A 14,987-nucleotide genomic window follows, 5' to 3' on the forward strand; every position below is an offset into this window, starting at 1 on the left:
ATCTGTGTAAGATGTATCTCACACACATCTACTCGTAGGCTTACAAAGCTCTGTAAAGCACAGGGTGAGTGTGGGTCTCACGCAGCTCTGTGAGAATTGAGCAAACCAAGAAGCGGAACATTTACCCTGCAACAGGGCTTTCAGCAAGTGTGCAGAGTACAAGGTTGCTATGCAAAATGAATTCCATATCTATACAACTGCAAACAATGATCCACAAGTAAGATTAGGAAAATAAATTCAGTTTAAGACAGGATAAAATATTTAGGAATGAACAGAATCAAGACTTGATACTAAAAGCTGTCAAACACTGTTTAAGGAAATGAACACTTATATAGGCAAAAATGCCTACCGTGTTCATGAATTGTTAAATTGGCAGTATTCTTCAAATTAGTCGATATTTCACAAATACCATTCTTGCCAAACCTCAGATGTCATCTTTCTTTGTCCCTGTTTCTTAAATTCATAATGGAAATATAAAGAATCCAGAGTAGGTGAAGCAATCTTGAAAAAGAAATGCAAATCAGAACTATGGCAGCCACTACTCTACATGGAGCAGGGTGGTTACAGTGAAATACAGATAATAGAAAGTGCTGGTGAAAGGAGTAGAAATTATAACCCTCATATGCTGCTGGCAGGAATGGAAAACAGTGCAATTTCAGATTTTCTCTGAAGTTACCTTATGAGCTAGCAATTCCATCCCCAAATACAAGCTCAAGATGAACGAAAACAATGTCCAAATAAAAACTTGTACCAGAGTATCCTTATTCCTAAAAGCCCCAAAGGGGGAACAGCTCCAGGTCTACCAGGTTTTTAACAGATACATAAGATGTAAAAATCACAACGTGATTTCAAACAAAAACTCACACAATGTGATGTTAATTAACACTCCTTGAGAGCACTGTGCTAAATGAAATAAGTCGGATACAAAAGATCATGCTGGTACAGATCCGCTGACATGAAATGTCCAGAAGACTTCACAGGAGCAGAAGCAGACCAGGAACTTCCCAGCACGGGGGAGTTATGAGGAAATGAGAAGTGACTGCTGACAGCCCAGGATTCCATTTCGTGGATGATAAAAATGTCTGGATGAATTAAATTGACTTTGGTGCTGACTGTACAACTTTATGACTATACCCAAAACACTGAATTGTACACTTTAAATGAGTGAGTCAAACAGTGTATGAATTATACTGTAATAAAGCAGTTCGACTAAAAAAAAGGCAAGAATCAAAGAGGGCTGAGGGATGAAATGGTACTGCCAAATGTCGAATAACTTGGCCCACATCATGCGCTGGATCACTGTTTCTTTATGTGGGGCAGCGTGGCCATGCTGGGCTCTGTCCCACACCTTGTGTACCTCAGGGATTTTGGAATGGAATACCAGAAGAGGTTACACTTCAAAATTCACATGCTTATGGGATCCCAGGAAGGCTTTCTTCCAACACACATGTTCCTTGTGAATTTGGCAAGAGACCCCCTAGGTCAGGTCAGTGAGAACAACCCAAGCCTTAGCCTGTGTTGAACTTCACCGATGATGGCGGCTTACTCCACATGCAAGGATTATGTCATCCAGTCAATGTCATTTCCACTTCAAGTTCAAGAATTGTAGAGAATATGTCTGCTCTGAGACAGCAGTGTACTGCAACAAGTAGGAACATAACCTGCGCTCTTTCCTGTAGTCAGTACGACCTCTTTGAAGGAGACCTCATGGTAACTAATGGCGCTCCATGAACATAAATAGTATTCACAGTTACAGGACTTCCATCAAGACATATTACTAAACACTTCTCTAACACTGCTTCCAACACTGCCTTAAGAGCGATGTTGATATTGGGAATATTTGAAAACTATCAGCCAGGAATTCATTTGAAGGTGAACTTTTGACAACTGTCAGGTCCTCTAGTGCTGTGCCAAGTTGGAGACTGACATGATGATTAGCAACTTCAAGTCTTAGAGAATTTTACTAAGAAAGAAACCAGTCTGGTTTTGCTTCCTTCTTTTGATAACTTAACAAGGAAACACAATGGATGCCTCTCCTCTCTGCCTGATTCTCACACTCAGTAAACTCTCTGAGAATGCCCATTCATTCTTTCCTTAAAGTTCTCTTTACTTTTGGGTGCAGTGACACAGTATGAGGAGTAGCCACTGAGTAACCTCAAATCCTCTCCCAGCACTCACTCCCCATGCTACACACATGGACACGCACTGATTTACACAGTTTCTCTTACATGATCTGTGTGACCAGTGACAAAGTTCTACTCAGGGCGGGGGCTTGTTAATGAAACATGATCGAATCTGTGAGGCAGAGTTGGCACCAACACCACTTTTCTCCCAGTTTCTTCCCATTGAACACAGACAATGTCCAGTGCTACAGTGGGTTTTGCATCCATAAGGTTAAAGGCTCACAGAGAACATGAGCAGCAACCACCCATGCCCCAGGTTCCAGAAGTACCAAAAAAATCAACCCGCAGTGTTGATGCTACGCTAGTGGCTACCTCACTATCCGCAGCAGAAAGCATTTCTGACAGATCCTTTAAGAGAGGAATTCAATCTCTAGATCCCTACTTACAGTTTTTGTAACTCCAGAGAAAAGTTCTTCTGGGGATGTTCATTCTTTTTTAAGTGTAGCCTGACCTCACCCTTTAAAAACTACCACTGGGACCTGGCTGGGCCATCTCACATTGGAGTGGCAAGACAAATTTCCTGGATGGCCAAGAGTGAGAGGCGTTTCTCAGCCCGTGCACTCTCTTCTGAAACCTCACTGCCAATTTCGTTGTTTGCCTCTTGCATCTCCCATAAGCAATAAAATAAACATTTCCTATTTAGATGCACAGTCTTGGCTGGGGAAGAGCGCTGAATGCTTCTAAGAGAGACTACTGAATAAAGACAACCAGCCTGACTGGTGGACAAGCAGGCATAGTAAGAAGTAATCAGCGTACCCTGACACAGAGGAAAGGTGGTCTCCTCGAAGGAAGACAGGCCAGTGACTCAGGCACATCCAGATCACGTGGCCATGGCTACAGCCACCTAAGCGAATCACGGCCAGCATGACACCCACATCACAGGGAGGAGCAGACTTGAAAGCACCCGCTCTGCCACCTCTGCCCCCTGAGCTGAGCTAGGACAGCCTGCCAAGACAGGCAGGAAGTCTGTTCGATGTGGCACCTAATTGCTTGGGGTGCAAAGCAACGGGGCAGGAGGGAGAGTGGCCTTTCACTCAACACACGCTGTTGAAGCAAGCCAGGTAAGATCGGCAGGACAATATCTGTCAAGAACTGCCACTCAGTGAAACCCACACACTCCACTGTTGACACTGGCACAAGGGAAGTGTGTTCTGGTGGAGGAGGGGCAGTTCTCAGACCACCTGATGAGTCTGCAGCTGGTGGTGGAAGCTGAGCAAGGGTGATCCCACCCAAACCACTCAGCGGCTTCCCGAAACAGGGCTCTTCTGTGGAAACTGGTTGTTCTCAAATAGCACACTGTAGATTCTTTCCATGCACACCTCTTAGGGGATGCTGATGGGCAATTCCATACTTTATCTGGAATTTTCACAGTTGTGCATTCCTTAAAGTCAGCGATACACAAAAGCACCCAAGACACAGATTTTTCTATAAAGTGATCAGACCAGCAACTCTGACAGGAGAAAGCACCACTTCTTGTGGAACTACCACACTCGGGACGATCCTATGGCATCTGCTATCTCACTGGATTCTCACAACACAGGAAGCTAAACAGGGTACAGACACACTTCATGTCAGTGTCTGAAATAACACAAATCTCTGAGCTAACTTAGACTCTGCGTAAACCAAGGCTAATCTTGACAGAGAATGGTGCACACATTCATCTTCGCAAGCTGAAGCAGCATCTCCTATCACAAGAACAGATTGCTCTTGGCGGTGAACCCTGCCTTTGGCTATGGAAAGGACTGCATACTGAAACATGCTACGCACATGTAGACACCTCGCACACCGTGCTTAGTGAAGGAGGCCTGACACAAATGGTGTGTGATCCTCACCATGATAACTGTCTAGGTGGGGCTAACTGCAGAGCCAGCAACTAGATGGGATTTAGGGTACTAGGACTGGAAAGGTTGGGCAATGATGAGAACTGACTTCTGATAGCCCAGGCTTCTTCCCAGAATGATGGAAGTTCTCTGAACTTCACTCTGGCACCGACAGCATCATTACGTGAATACAATAAATGCCAATGAAGTACATAATTCAGTGGGTGAATTGTATGATATCTGAATGATATCTCATCAAATTTCTCTCTCTCTCTTTCTATCTCATACCCATATACACATACACACACAGAAGGGTTACAAAAAGATAATTTGCATTATCTCGTAATCCCATTCCCCAAGTACTTTTTGGAGCCCCCCCAAACATGTGTATGTGTGTATGTATGTATGTATCTATCTATCTAAAAAGAGATAGATAAGGAGGAGAAAGAGAGAGCCCTGCTAATCACTTTGAAATTTTGTCATTGTTGGCAATGTTAGAAATTTGGAACACATATCGTTTCTAAGATTTTGTGCACACAAGATCCTATTAATGTTTCCAGATGAAATCATTTCCACTCTGCTTTATTCAGATCATACAAAATGCTGTAGTAGACATTCAGCATTTCAGTGTGAGAAAATAGGGGTTCCCAATAACACAGCTGTGAAGAAGAGGAACCAGGACTAGAATTCAGCTCTGCATGTCTCCAACGCTATTTTGATCCTTACAAAACGCTGGGTGACAGCACAAAGGCCCTCTTGCATCTATTGCCACTGAAAATGGTCAAATACAGTACTTAGCAGTCAGTAGATGCTAATATTCCTAACACGTGTAGTATTTTGCCAGGCAGGTGCTCAAAGTTTAATACATATTTCCTCATTGAACCTGCACAGCTATTCTTTGAGGGCATTATTGTTATCTTCATTTTACAGAGGACTTACTCAAAGCTTAGAGAGGTAAGACAGCATGGAGTCCCACAATTAGTAGTGAAAGTATAACTGAAAACCAGGTCTTCTGGGGGCAAGACTTGTTGGTCTTAAGCCTCATGCTGTGCTTTTCCAGAACACACCAAGCTCACTGACGGATGGATAGGTACATCCCGATGATGTGGCTCCTGATCACTCACCAGCAAGAAGTCAACTAATAGTCTCTGAAAACCTGCAAGGGTTCCTGTGCCCTTGATCTCCTTTCTCTGGTCCTCGGCCCTCACACTGGGCAGCCATACAAGGCTATGGGCTATTACAGTATTTGTAGGTTATTAGTAACTGGTCTAGGACATGAAATTACAGTGATAGTAGGGAATCCAAACAACTGTGCTAAGAACATTTCCACTACAAGGCAAGGAGTTTTGAATCTAATAAAAATATCTAGTGACAAAGAGGCCTCAGCATGCTTCCTGGGAAAACTCTAAGATCACTGCAGCTCAAGGTCATCTGTATCCTGATGCAGACCCAGTCTTCTAATTACCACACTAAATGGGTGGCATGAAACATCTAGAGAGGCACTAGGGGGCTTGGGTGTCTTGGGTAACACAGCCTAGCCGGTAAAAGGCATGGTTGAAAGTCAAATTGTTTGGTCTATAATTCTTACTGATTGAGTGGCACTGAACATACCAGTTACCACGTTTGGCTACAAAAACAGAACCCAAAGTAGCAGTGAACTAAATAAGATAGAAGTTCATCAATGTCTTAGGTAAACTAATTCTGAAGAGAGGCATCGCAGACTGGCCTGGAATCCCATGGGCAACAGGACTTTTTTCATGTTTTGTCTTGCCTTATTAAACAAGGTTTCTACCCATGAGGCCATCTCTCAGAGCAAGGTGACTGCTTGAATTCTAGCCATCATATCACCATTCCAGCCAACAAAAAGGAAATAGGTAGAATGATTTTCAGCTGGATTCGCTTCCTATAAGATGCCTCTGAGAAACCACACACAACAGCCCTATCTAGCGCTCACTGGCTTGAACTTTATCACACAGATATTTCTAGCTGCAAGAGAGGCTGAGAAATATGATTCCTGTAAGGAGACTGTTAGTATACTATGCTGGGATCTTTACTAAAGGATGACAGATGGGATGTGGAGAAAGAACACCTAGATCTTCTGGTCATGCTGTTTTCCCACTCCCTTAAACTTCAATTTCCTCATCAATAACCTAGAGAGGAACAGAGCATCTCTTCTCCAGAACTGCTCTGATGAGGCAATAACAGTACATGGGAAGCCCTTGGCGAAGCAGTCGGCCAAGCTCCCACCCCAATGTGCTTCCTATTGTGTTAGCTATGTGCATAAAGATCATGCTCAGAGGAGTTAGTTCCAAAGACTTATCTCAAGAACAGGCCAGCCAGCTGCTGCAATGTGCAGCATCTCCCTTCCAGACTTTGGATTTGGGTTTCCTAACTGAAACCCTTTGCCTTTTCCACATAAAGCAGGATTTCTCACCCTTGGAACTGCTGACATTCTGAGTCAAATAATTCTATGTAGTAGGGCCCATGCACCATGCATTGTAAGATGCTCAGCGGCTTCCATGGCGTCCACCCAACAAAGCCTTCTCTTTTCCAGAGTGGAAGCCAAAATGTCTCCTGGGGGTAAAACCATTTGAAACTGAAACATCATTTACTCCACTGGGTCCAAATTCAGGCAACAAGTGTCTATCAGCAGTAGTGTAAGAAGACTGTTGGGTTATCTGAGGTTGAGTTGCATAGGTGAACATATCAAGTTAAACCAAATCTCTTTTACCTTCCTAAAGCAGTGAAAAAACCCACCAGGATATTTTTGAATGGTATGTAAAACATAGAACTTCATAGAATTTTGACATATATGTACATACATATAGATACATGTGTTATATATGTAAATATATTTTATATGCATATATACATATACTGTATACACTCAAACATACACACATACTACATTTTAAGTCTTCATTTCTAGCCCTGGCTTAGGACTTCATGTTAGCCAGCAAATGTGGTTAGAGAGAAAGGATGAAATTTCAGAAGTACAAGGAGAACATGAAGGCAAGAGGGCGGGTGTTTCATGAAGTCTGGTTTGGATGGACCACAGTAACAGGCCTGTGAAGTCGACCACAGAGCTGATACCAGGGCCCTGTCCAAAGCACATTGCTCAAGCTGTGCAAGCATGAGCAATTTGCTCACCTCTCCCCAACACCCACATCCACAGTCTGTTAGAACAGAAACACCGCAGATAAAGACAGCAACACATTAAAGAAGACTAGAAAACCAGAGCAAGAAAGCAAGTGTGGAAATTCCCCAAGTCAAATTTTTGGGACATCTTTGAAAGAAGCCTGTCTTCTGAATAATAGAATAGCTTTGGGTCCTGTACTTGGCTTAAAGAAACTGCAACCATAATTAAAAGCAAGAAGGCAGTAAGTCTATTAATTTTTTTTCCTTTGATACTGGAAAACTCAATTTATGACCTATATTTTATAAAACATATACTTGAAAGGGATTCTATGTGTCTTCTCCCCACTGAACTAAGCATATTGAATATCTTCCATATACTTAAGAAGGGAGGCAGTTCTATACATAAAATTACTCAGGGCTGCTGCTGCTTCTTTTTTTTAATGCTCTATAGATTAAAGTGCGGTGACTGAAAAGCATTTGTATAGATTAGATAAGTGGGAGCAGCAGCTACAGCCTCTGTCCTCCGAGGCATGGCGCTGCAGTAACAGCTGGGAGAACTCCGCGGATGAGAAATCCTTTCTAAATGAAGGTAGGCGGTGGTCTTGATTGATGGCCCAGCATGCCTTGTGAATCTTCAAGGGTTCTCCTTGAGCAAGTCCTAAGCCCCCACCAGGGGGAGAACTGGGCTCCACCTGAGCAGGCCACAGTCACTGGGGCTGGGCTGCCTGGAGACACTTGAGAAGCTCGCCTGTTCAACAGGTTAGTGTTTTCTTCCCTCCCTCTCTCCAGCTCTCTCACCTACACATCATACACACATGTACACAAGCACATGTATTCACAGGTGGATGTGTAAGGATATTTTCTCTGGATTTTGGATGAGGAGGGACCAGAAGGTTACAGCATACATCAGCAATGGGTTCTACCACAGACAATGGTGTCCATCAGAGCGAGGATGGCCTAGGAAGACAGGGTCCAGTGGTTGTGAGAAAGGTCGTTGACTGGTATGGCTCTGAGCCTGTGAGGGACATGTCTGAGTGTCAACAGCCATAGTTAGAAGCACTTAGCAGAGACTCCATGAATAACTGGGTGAAGTCAAGAGATAGCAAAGTTTAGAAAACATTTTCTATTTCATTGATTCTAAGATTCCCTTGGGAAAATATCCCCAAGTTGACTATGTAAGTGTTTCACAAAATATGTTTCACAGTCACCTGCCCTGGAGTGATGTGTGACATGATTCCAATGGCTGACATCTCTTCAGCTAAAACCTCAAGAAGCAGAGCTACCATCAGTTACTAAAATCCTCTCCCAAACAACAAACTCCAGGGGTGGAATTCTATAGCAATATCACCCACCATCTCCAAACATAGTCGCTGAAATGACCACAAAAGCTTAAAGACATGAGGTATGATCCAGCGAAACAAATAGCACCACCAATCAGTATGTTTGTGTGTGAAAGGGAAGACAACTGAATGCTAACTCCTGGGCCCAGCTAAGTAACCGTTGGCTTGGCCAATGAAACCCTTTGATTAGAGGCACTGTCCCAATATGGATTGAAATGTAATGAGCCATAGCCCCCATCCTCCGACCCACCAGTTCTGCTCACAGGAATTTGTCCTAAAGAAACTGTCACCAAAGTGAAGCCAGCTAAGCACTCCCCTGCAGAACTGACTTTTAACACAGAAAGGTAAAACAAGTGAAATCAATAAGAGGCTGGTTAAATATACGAGGGTAGATTCATCCGTTATCTGTTGAATGCAATGATATGGCTTGATGCTTATTGATTTTCAAAAATGTTGGCAGGCCCCTGTGGAGTGAAGAAAGTGATACACAGCGTGTCAGATACAGTCCTCGTCTGTGACGTTGTGGTGATGCCCACAGAGCACCCGGAGCCAGGCTCACTCAATGGGCCACTCTGACTCCTTCTGGATGTTTGGTTTTGGAGGTGACTTAATAAGGCTGAAAAAAAGCTGGATTGTTCTACTGGGTAAAGCATCTATCCAATCAAGAAAACAAACAAAATAGTCATATATCCACAAGACTGATTGGGACAGTTGAGAATGAAAGAGATTTTAATTTCAAAGTCCAAAAATACAAGTGGAGAGAAACTTCACAGCAGATGGATTAAGAAGCCACATCACATTTGCTGTGCCAAACGAGCAGGTGACCAGGAAAGAGACTTTACCATTGGGGCATTCCAACTGAGGACCCAGCAAAGAGCTAGGCCTCCAATACAAAGCATCCACTGTCACACAGGTCTCTACTGCACTCAAGTTGTTTTGGAAAAATAGCAACTCTCCAGCAAAGTGGAGTGGTAAGGAAGGCCATTTGCCCCAAAGGCCATCCAGCTAGCTCCTTCTCCTTGTATCGGATGTGGTTGGGCCTGCTTAAATATTAAAGTAACTATCTCTTGGTGGGGAAGGAGAAATAGAATACAAGAATCCTTTACTCCCCTATCTCCCTTCTTCACAGCTACAAGACTAGATTGGCTCCCTCCTGAGGTCGGCATTCAGCATGGTTATGCTGAAGCACCTGCCATTATTTTAAATCTCATTTACTTGCTGCTTGCCAAACTGTGTTATTTTTTGTCTACCAGGAGAGAATGATCAGCATAACTCAAGAACACTGCTATACCCACGCAGTCCACAACAGTGCCAACCAGAGTAGATACCAAGTGAGGAGAAGCAGTAGAAGGCAAAAGCTGCTGGATTTCAGGAGGCAAAGGTGAAGATTGCTCACTTATGCTTGTCCACAACAGCCTTGAGAGCTGGCAGCACATCACCTAGGCAATGCATGACCTTTTATGAGGTGGCCCAAGTTCTCCTTGAAGATAAGATTGATTTCATGGTCTCTGTTCTCAATATTTCAGGTTGGGAGTTAAGTTATCCAGCAAATCATCTCTTCCTCCTGCAATCTCTCAAGGCCATGCCACCATTGGGGTGAGGGTTGCCATTTTCCCAGATGCCCTGGCTGCCACAGAGGGTGGCCAAGAGCATGGAGGAAGAGCAGATTTGAGCCCAACTCAATGATCCATGACTGTGTGTGCCTTGCTGGAAGGCCACCCTCAAGCAGCTGGCTTACAGTTGGCCTGTGTGTACAGCTGGCTGAAAGCGGCTGGAAATAAAAAGTCTCCCTGGAGACAGTTCTCAGCCAATGTAGCATCATCCAGCTGGAGGGCATCTCAGCCACTTGACCCCTGGCTGGGATACCTGTAATGTGAGTGTGTGTAATGTGCCACTTTCTACAGCCCCCACAGGGATTGAGCTTCCATATCCTACTCTGGAGCAAGCTAAAGACTGCACCTCTATAGACTGACTTTCCTCTTCTGTTCCACCACCTCACCGGCTGGCACAGGGCACTCTCCTCAGAGGTATCTAAAACAGTCCCAGGGCAAAACACTCATGAACTGGCACCTCCAAGGCACCATGGGGTCTTAGCATACGTGCTCTCCAGGAATTTCATGGGTCTCAGCCCTCAATCTGACATTCCTGCCCTGTTTTGGGAATTCAGAGAATTCCTAGTAAGAACTACCTAGCCCTATAGTGGAGCCAGAGAGCCTGGGTTTGTGCCCCATAAATCAATACCTTGTGACTTGACAGAAGGAATGGCTCATAACCTGCAAAGTTCACAGGCTATTATTTTCTGTTGCTCTGCCTTCATCCAGGAACGTTTCCCCCAAATGATACCCTGGAGTTTAGTGCTGAGCAGCTGGGCATGGTCTCCTGTCTGCACAAGCAGATAAATATGGGTGACCTTCCTCGCTGATGGATGGGTGCGGAAGGCTCTTGGGTACTTGGGAACATGAAAATGATGCTTGGTTTGTTGGGAGATGAATTCTCCTTCACACAAACTGTGTGTCTCTTTGCTTTACCTTTGCTAAAGGGCACGCTGCCAGAGGAAAACGAATGGCTGCACCTCTAACAACACACTGGCATTTCTGGAACAGTCATTGTGTTCTAAGCAGCGAGGGAAGCACATGGTCTCAGTCCTCACACACAGCCTGTGAAGCGGGTGTGATGACACTCCAGCCTTACTTACACACAAAGCTGCCGAGGCCGAGGAGAGATCAAGCCAGTTCTGGGGAACTACCCTGTGTGGGCTGCTGTGGGTCATCTAAGCAGGATGACAGTGCAGACTCAGCAGAACTGGCCCAAGCAGTTGTATCCTATCAGTAACATCAGCCACTGTTCCCCCATTCCATCCCACCCTGTGGAAACAAAGTGGCCAATTCTGCCATGGTATCCTGAAGTCAGAGCAGTTTTGCAAGCCTCTCTGAGGCTCAGCTTCCTCTGCTGTGACAAGGGGACATTGGTATCCCTCTCTCAGCATTGGAAGGTCGTGGTGGAGGAAGTAATAGGTTCAAAGCTCCAACAGCACTCCATGCTGGGACAGTCTGGTAGGACTTTGTGGAGCAGATGAAAGAGCACAGAATTTGCAGGTAGATTGCACACACCGACTCCCAAACACTGCCTCCCATCCCATCTCTGTGAACAGGGAAAGCCCAGGGAGCTGCCCCCACCCTGAACCAGCATCCCTCTTAGTAAAACGGATGCTATGCAGCATCTACAACACGTAGGATTCCATGAGCTACAAAAGAGCATGGCATCGTGCAAATGGGAGAGGTGATCATTTTCATGGCTGGGCAGGGTTTGCCAAGACAAGCCATACATCGCTCAGGACAGGGGCTGGGGAAGTAGAGAGGGAAGGGCACCTTCCACAGATACCTGCTGGTTTCCTGGACTCTCCAGGGCTCATCTTGCTCATTGCTGCCTTGCAGGGGGCTCAGTCCTCCGAATGATTTCCCTCTCAAAGTTTCTTGCAACACTTCTACATTATGACTCCAGATCTTTCTGATTTTATTTCAGTTGCTGCTCTGTAGTCAAAAGGAGAGGCTGCTACCAATGCAAACAATGAACCAGGCTAGAGCGGAGGCAGCTACTCTGCATGGACGCCCACGCCTCAGCGTGCTTGCTCAGGACAACACCTATCATAAACACGAATTCGAGGAGGTTTATGTTTTCTTGGAGATGCAGCTACCCCTAACCAGCCAGCTTTGCACTACACGGAATTCAATGTGCATAACGGATCCTATTTTTCTTAGAGAATATGACATGTTTATAAGGCAATGAATTCTGAAATCCTTCCCTAAACTGTAAGGAAAGGAACAGTGGGAGGAAAATTGGACATGGTCTAATCACACACACACATAATAAACAAAGATGTGTGCGTGCTTACTGCCGCTGCAAAGGTGACCGCTGCCATTTACATTTAGAACACTTTGGGACCGTTCTCATTTCAGTCACTCAGGTGCAGTGTCTGGGCACCACACACAGAAACCAGGAATCACTCTTAAGCTCAGCTCAGACTCAGCCTTCCTCTGGCTCTCCCAACTTGCTCTGCACACCAGCTTGGTTAAGCTCAATTTCTCAACATCAAACTCAACTCCCAGGGCCTCTCTTTCTCTCTCTGCCCAGAAGCCATCTCTCCATCAAAAGCAGCCTGCTGAAAAGTCCTTGGGGACAGGCTGCCCTGCAGGGGGCCCAACCTACCTTCACCAGCCCCCCTCCTTCTCAGCCTTGCTATCACCTGCCACCTCAGCTAGCCCCCAAATATCCCAGGGCACACACAACGGATCCACTCTCATTTTTCACAGGCTGAATTCAAAGCTGGGAAGAAAGGGGTAGCTCCAGCCCCTGGGGAATCCAGTGAAGTGAATAGAGACCTGACTCCTTGAAGCTGAGGCAGGTTTTAGGGAACTTGCATACAATTATCCACCTGGTAGTCTGGGAAGGTTACCATGACAACATTCCTAGAACCTCACATCTGCCTGTCATTGATACATGCTGAGTAACCAGGCAGGGAGGAGGAAAAGGCAGAGGAGCTCTCTGGCTTTCTTCTCCCACCTGGTCATCAGAGTGACCACTTCACTTATTTGTTTGGGCATAATCTAGACGCAGCATCCAAGATACGCTTAATACAGCACCTTTCACTCCAATATATCTTAAAACTTAAAATCAAAGTCCCATCTGATGGGGATTTTGCTACTTTGTTCTCCACTTTTTGAGCATTATACTCAGGAGTGACTTCTGCTGCTGGCTGCAAAAGGCTTTCAGTAGCATGCACTGGACCAGAAAAGGCAACTCTTGAATTTGAAAGCCACCGTGATAAGAAAAAAAATAAAAGATCCAGCGTGGGAAAGAGCTGGAGCTCTGCAGCAGCCTTGGGTCATTTCCATAACAGCAGGTGCAGGTGTTTCCAGAGGCAGATGTAAAACGTCTTGTTTTGTCCTTCTGACAGCAGACAAAAGTTTTCACCATGCACATCTTCTAAAGAAAGGGGTAAAGGGTCTACCTGCTTCACAAGGCAGTGCCTGTTTAACAATAATTAGGAGAAGAAAGAACCAAGGAATTTGTGGTGGGAATCTTCACTATCAATGACACTCCATCATAGCCCAGAGTTCAGCCTTGGGTTCTTACAAGGTAAGAGGTACAGGTGTCCAGTACCAGGCACATGTCAGAGACAAAGGAAGGCTTTCAGGTATCCTGCAACACTCCCATCACTCTGTGTGCTGTAACCTGCTGGTTCTTGCATCTACTCAAGGAAGTAATACATTCACGCTGGTGCATGCCAACAAGTCAAAACAGCACCTACACAGTCCCTAGCGCCATCAGAGATCACAGTAGACACTTTTAAAGACATGACACTAAGCAAGTGAAAGGCACATGACACTAAGCAAGTGAAAGGCACGTACCTGTGGGTGACCCTTCCATCACGTGGCCGACGTAGGGGCCTTCCCGGAAGATGGGTCTGTTGTCATTCTGATCAATCACGATGACTTCCAAAGGCACCGGCCCCTCCAGAGTTTTCCCACTGATGTCAGTGGTCTCCACAGAGAGCTATTGGAGCAACGAGAACAGGGGAGAGAGAAAGCATTCATTCATTATAAACATCATGATCAGCTTCTCTGGAGAAAGTAGGTTGCATCAGCAATCTTCTGAGCCTTTGGCAATATTCGAACTTTGGTCTCAACGGATAGTCACTGATCACTGCAGAGTAGAAGCCAAAGATCAATGCATGTTAATTTTGCCTTGGGACCTTTACAGTTAACTCATGATATCCTTAAAAAAAGGAAAGAGAAAAACCTTACCATCAACCATGGCAAAGAAAATGTGCTTACACGGTTTCTGTTTTTCCAACACCATTTTCCTTAAAAGGAATATTATGCTAATAGAAATAATTGATTAAGCAACTATAAACTGAGTACATTAAGAGAGATAACCAAAAGTGTTTATGGTAATGTTTAGGAAAAATTCAGGTCAGTAAGCATTTGTGGAGTGCCTTCCTTAAGCAAGAAACTCAGTATATGCAGGGGGCCTGAAGAACACTGCTGGAGTCCTGTCCACCAAGCCCTTTGTAAGCTGGGGGAACTTCATAATTCCAGGAAACACTTCCATATGAAACTACCTCCAGATACCAACAAAAAAGGCGACACGAATAAAGCGGTTGGGCTGTTTATTGGAAGCAGGAATTATGCTACGGCACTTCCAGTGAATTCCAGTGACCTAAGCTTCTCACTGTCCAAGTGTAATCTGGCCTTGATTTGACTTGACAACAGTAGCACACTTTGGTGCTATGTACTCGTCCCTACGAAGGAAGCAGTCAAGCGTTTGTCAAGAAGGTGCACAGCGCTTGGAATTCTATCATCATTCTTTGCTCCCCAGTGACCTCAAACAGCACACTCTCTCAATCCGTTCAGAGTCATCAACACGGCTTACTTAGAGTCTACATTGGATTAATAGCCTGACCCTTGTAAGAACCACAGGAGGGGGTTCTTTCCCAAAGAGGGGGT

General features: G+C 45.0%; 1 protein-coding gene across 1 annotated transcript in view; it reads right to left on the reverse strand.

The window, feature by feature from the left end:
* The window catches only part of CDH13 (cadherin 13), an 853,721-nt gene that overhangs the window by 264,793 nt on the left and 573,941 nt on the right, over positions 1–14,987 (reverse strand). The window contains exon 7 of the mRNA XM_058674822.1: positions 13,890–14,034. Coding sequence (XP_058530805.1) covers positions 13,890–14,034 — 145 coding nt within the window. The remainder of the gene's footprint in view (positions 1–13,889; positions 14,035–14,987) is intronic.

Source organism: Ochotona princeps, chromosome 16 (assembly GCF_030435755.1).
Source record: "Ochotona princeps isolate mOchPri1 chromosome 16, mOchPri1.hap1, whole genome shotgun sequence".
NCBI lineage: Eukaryota > Metazoa > Chordata > Mammalia > Lagomorpha > Ochotonidae > Ochotona > Ochotona princeps.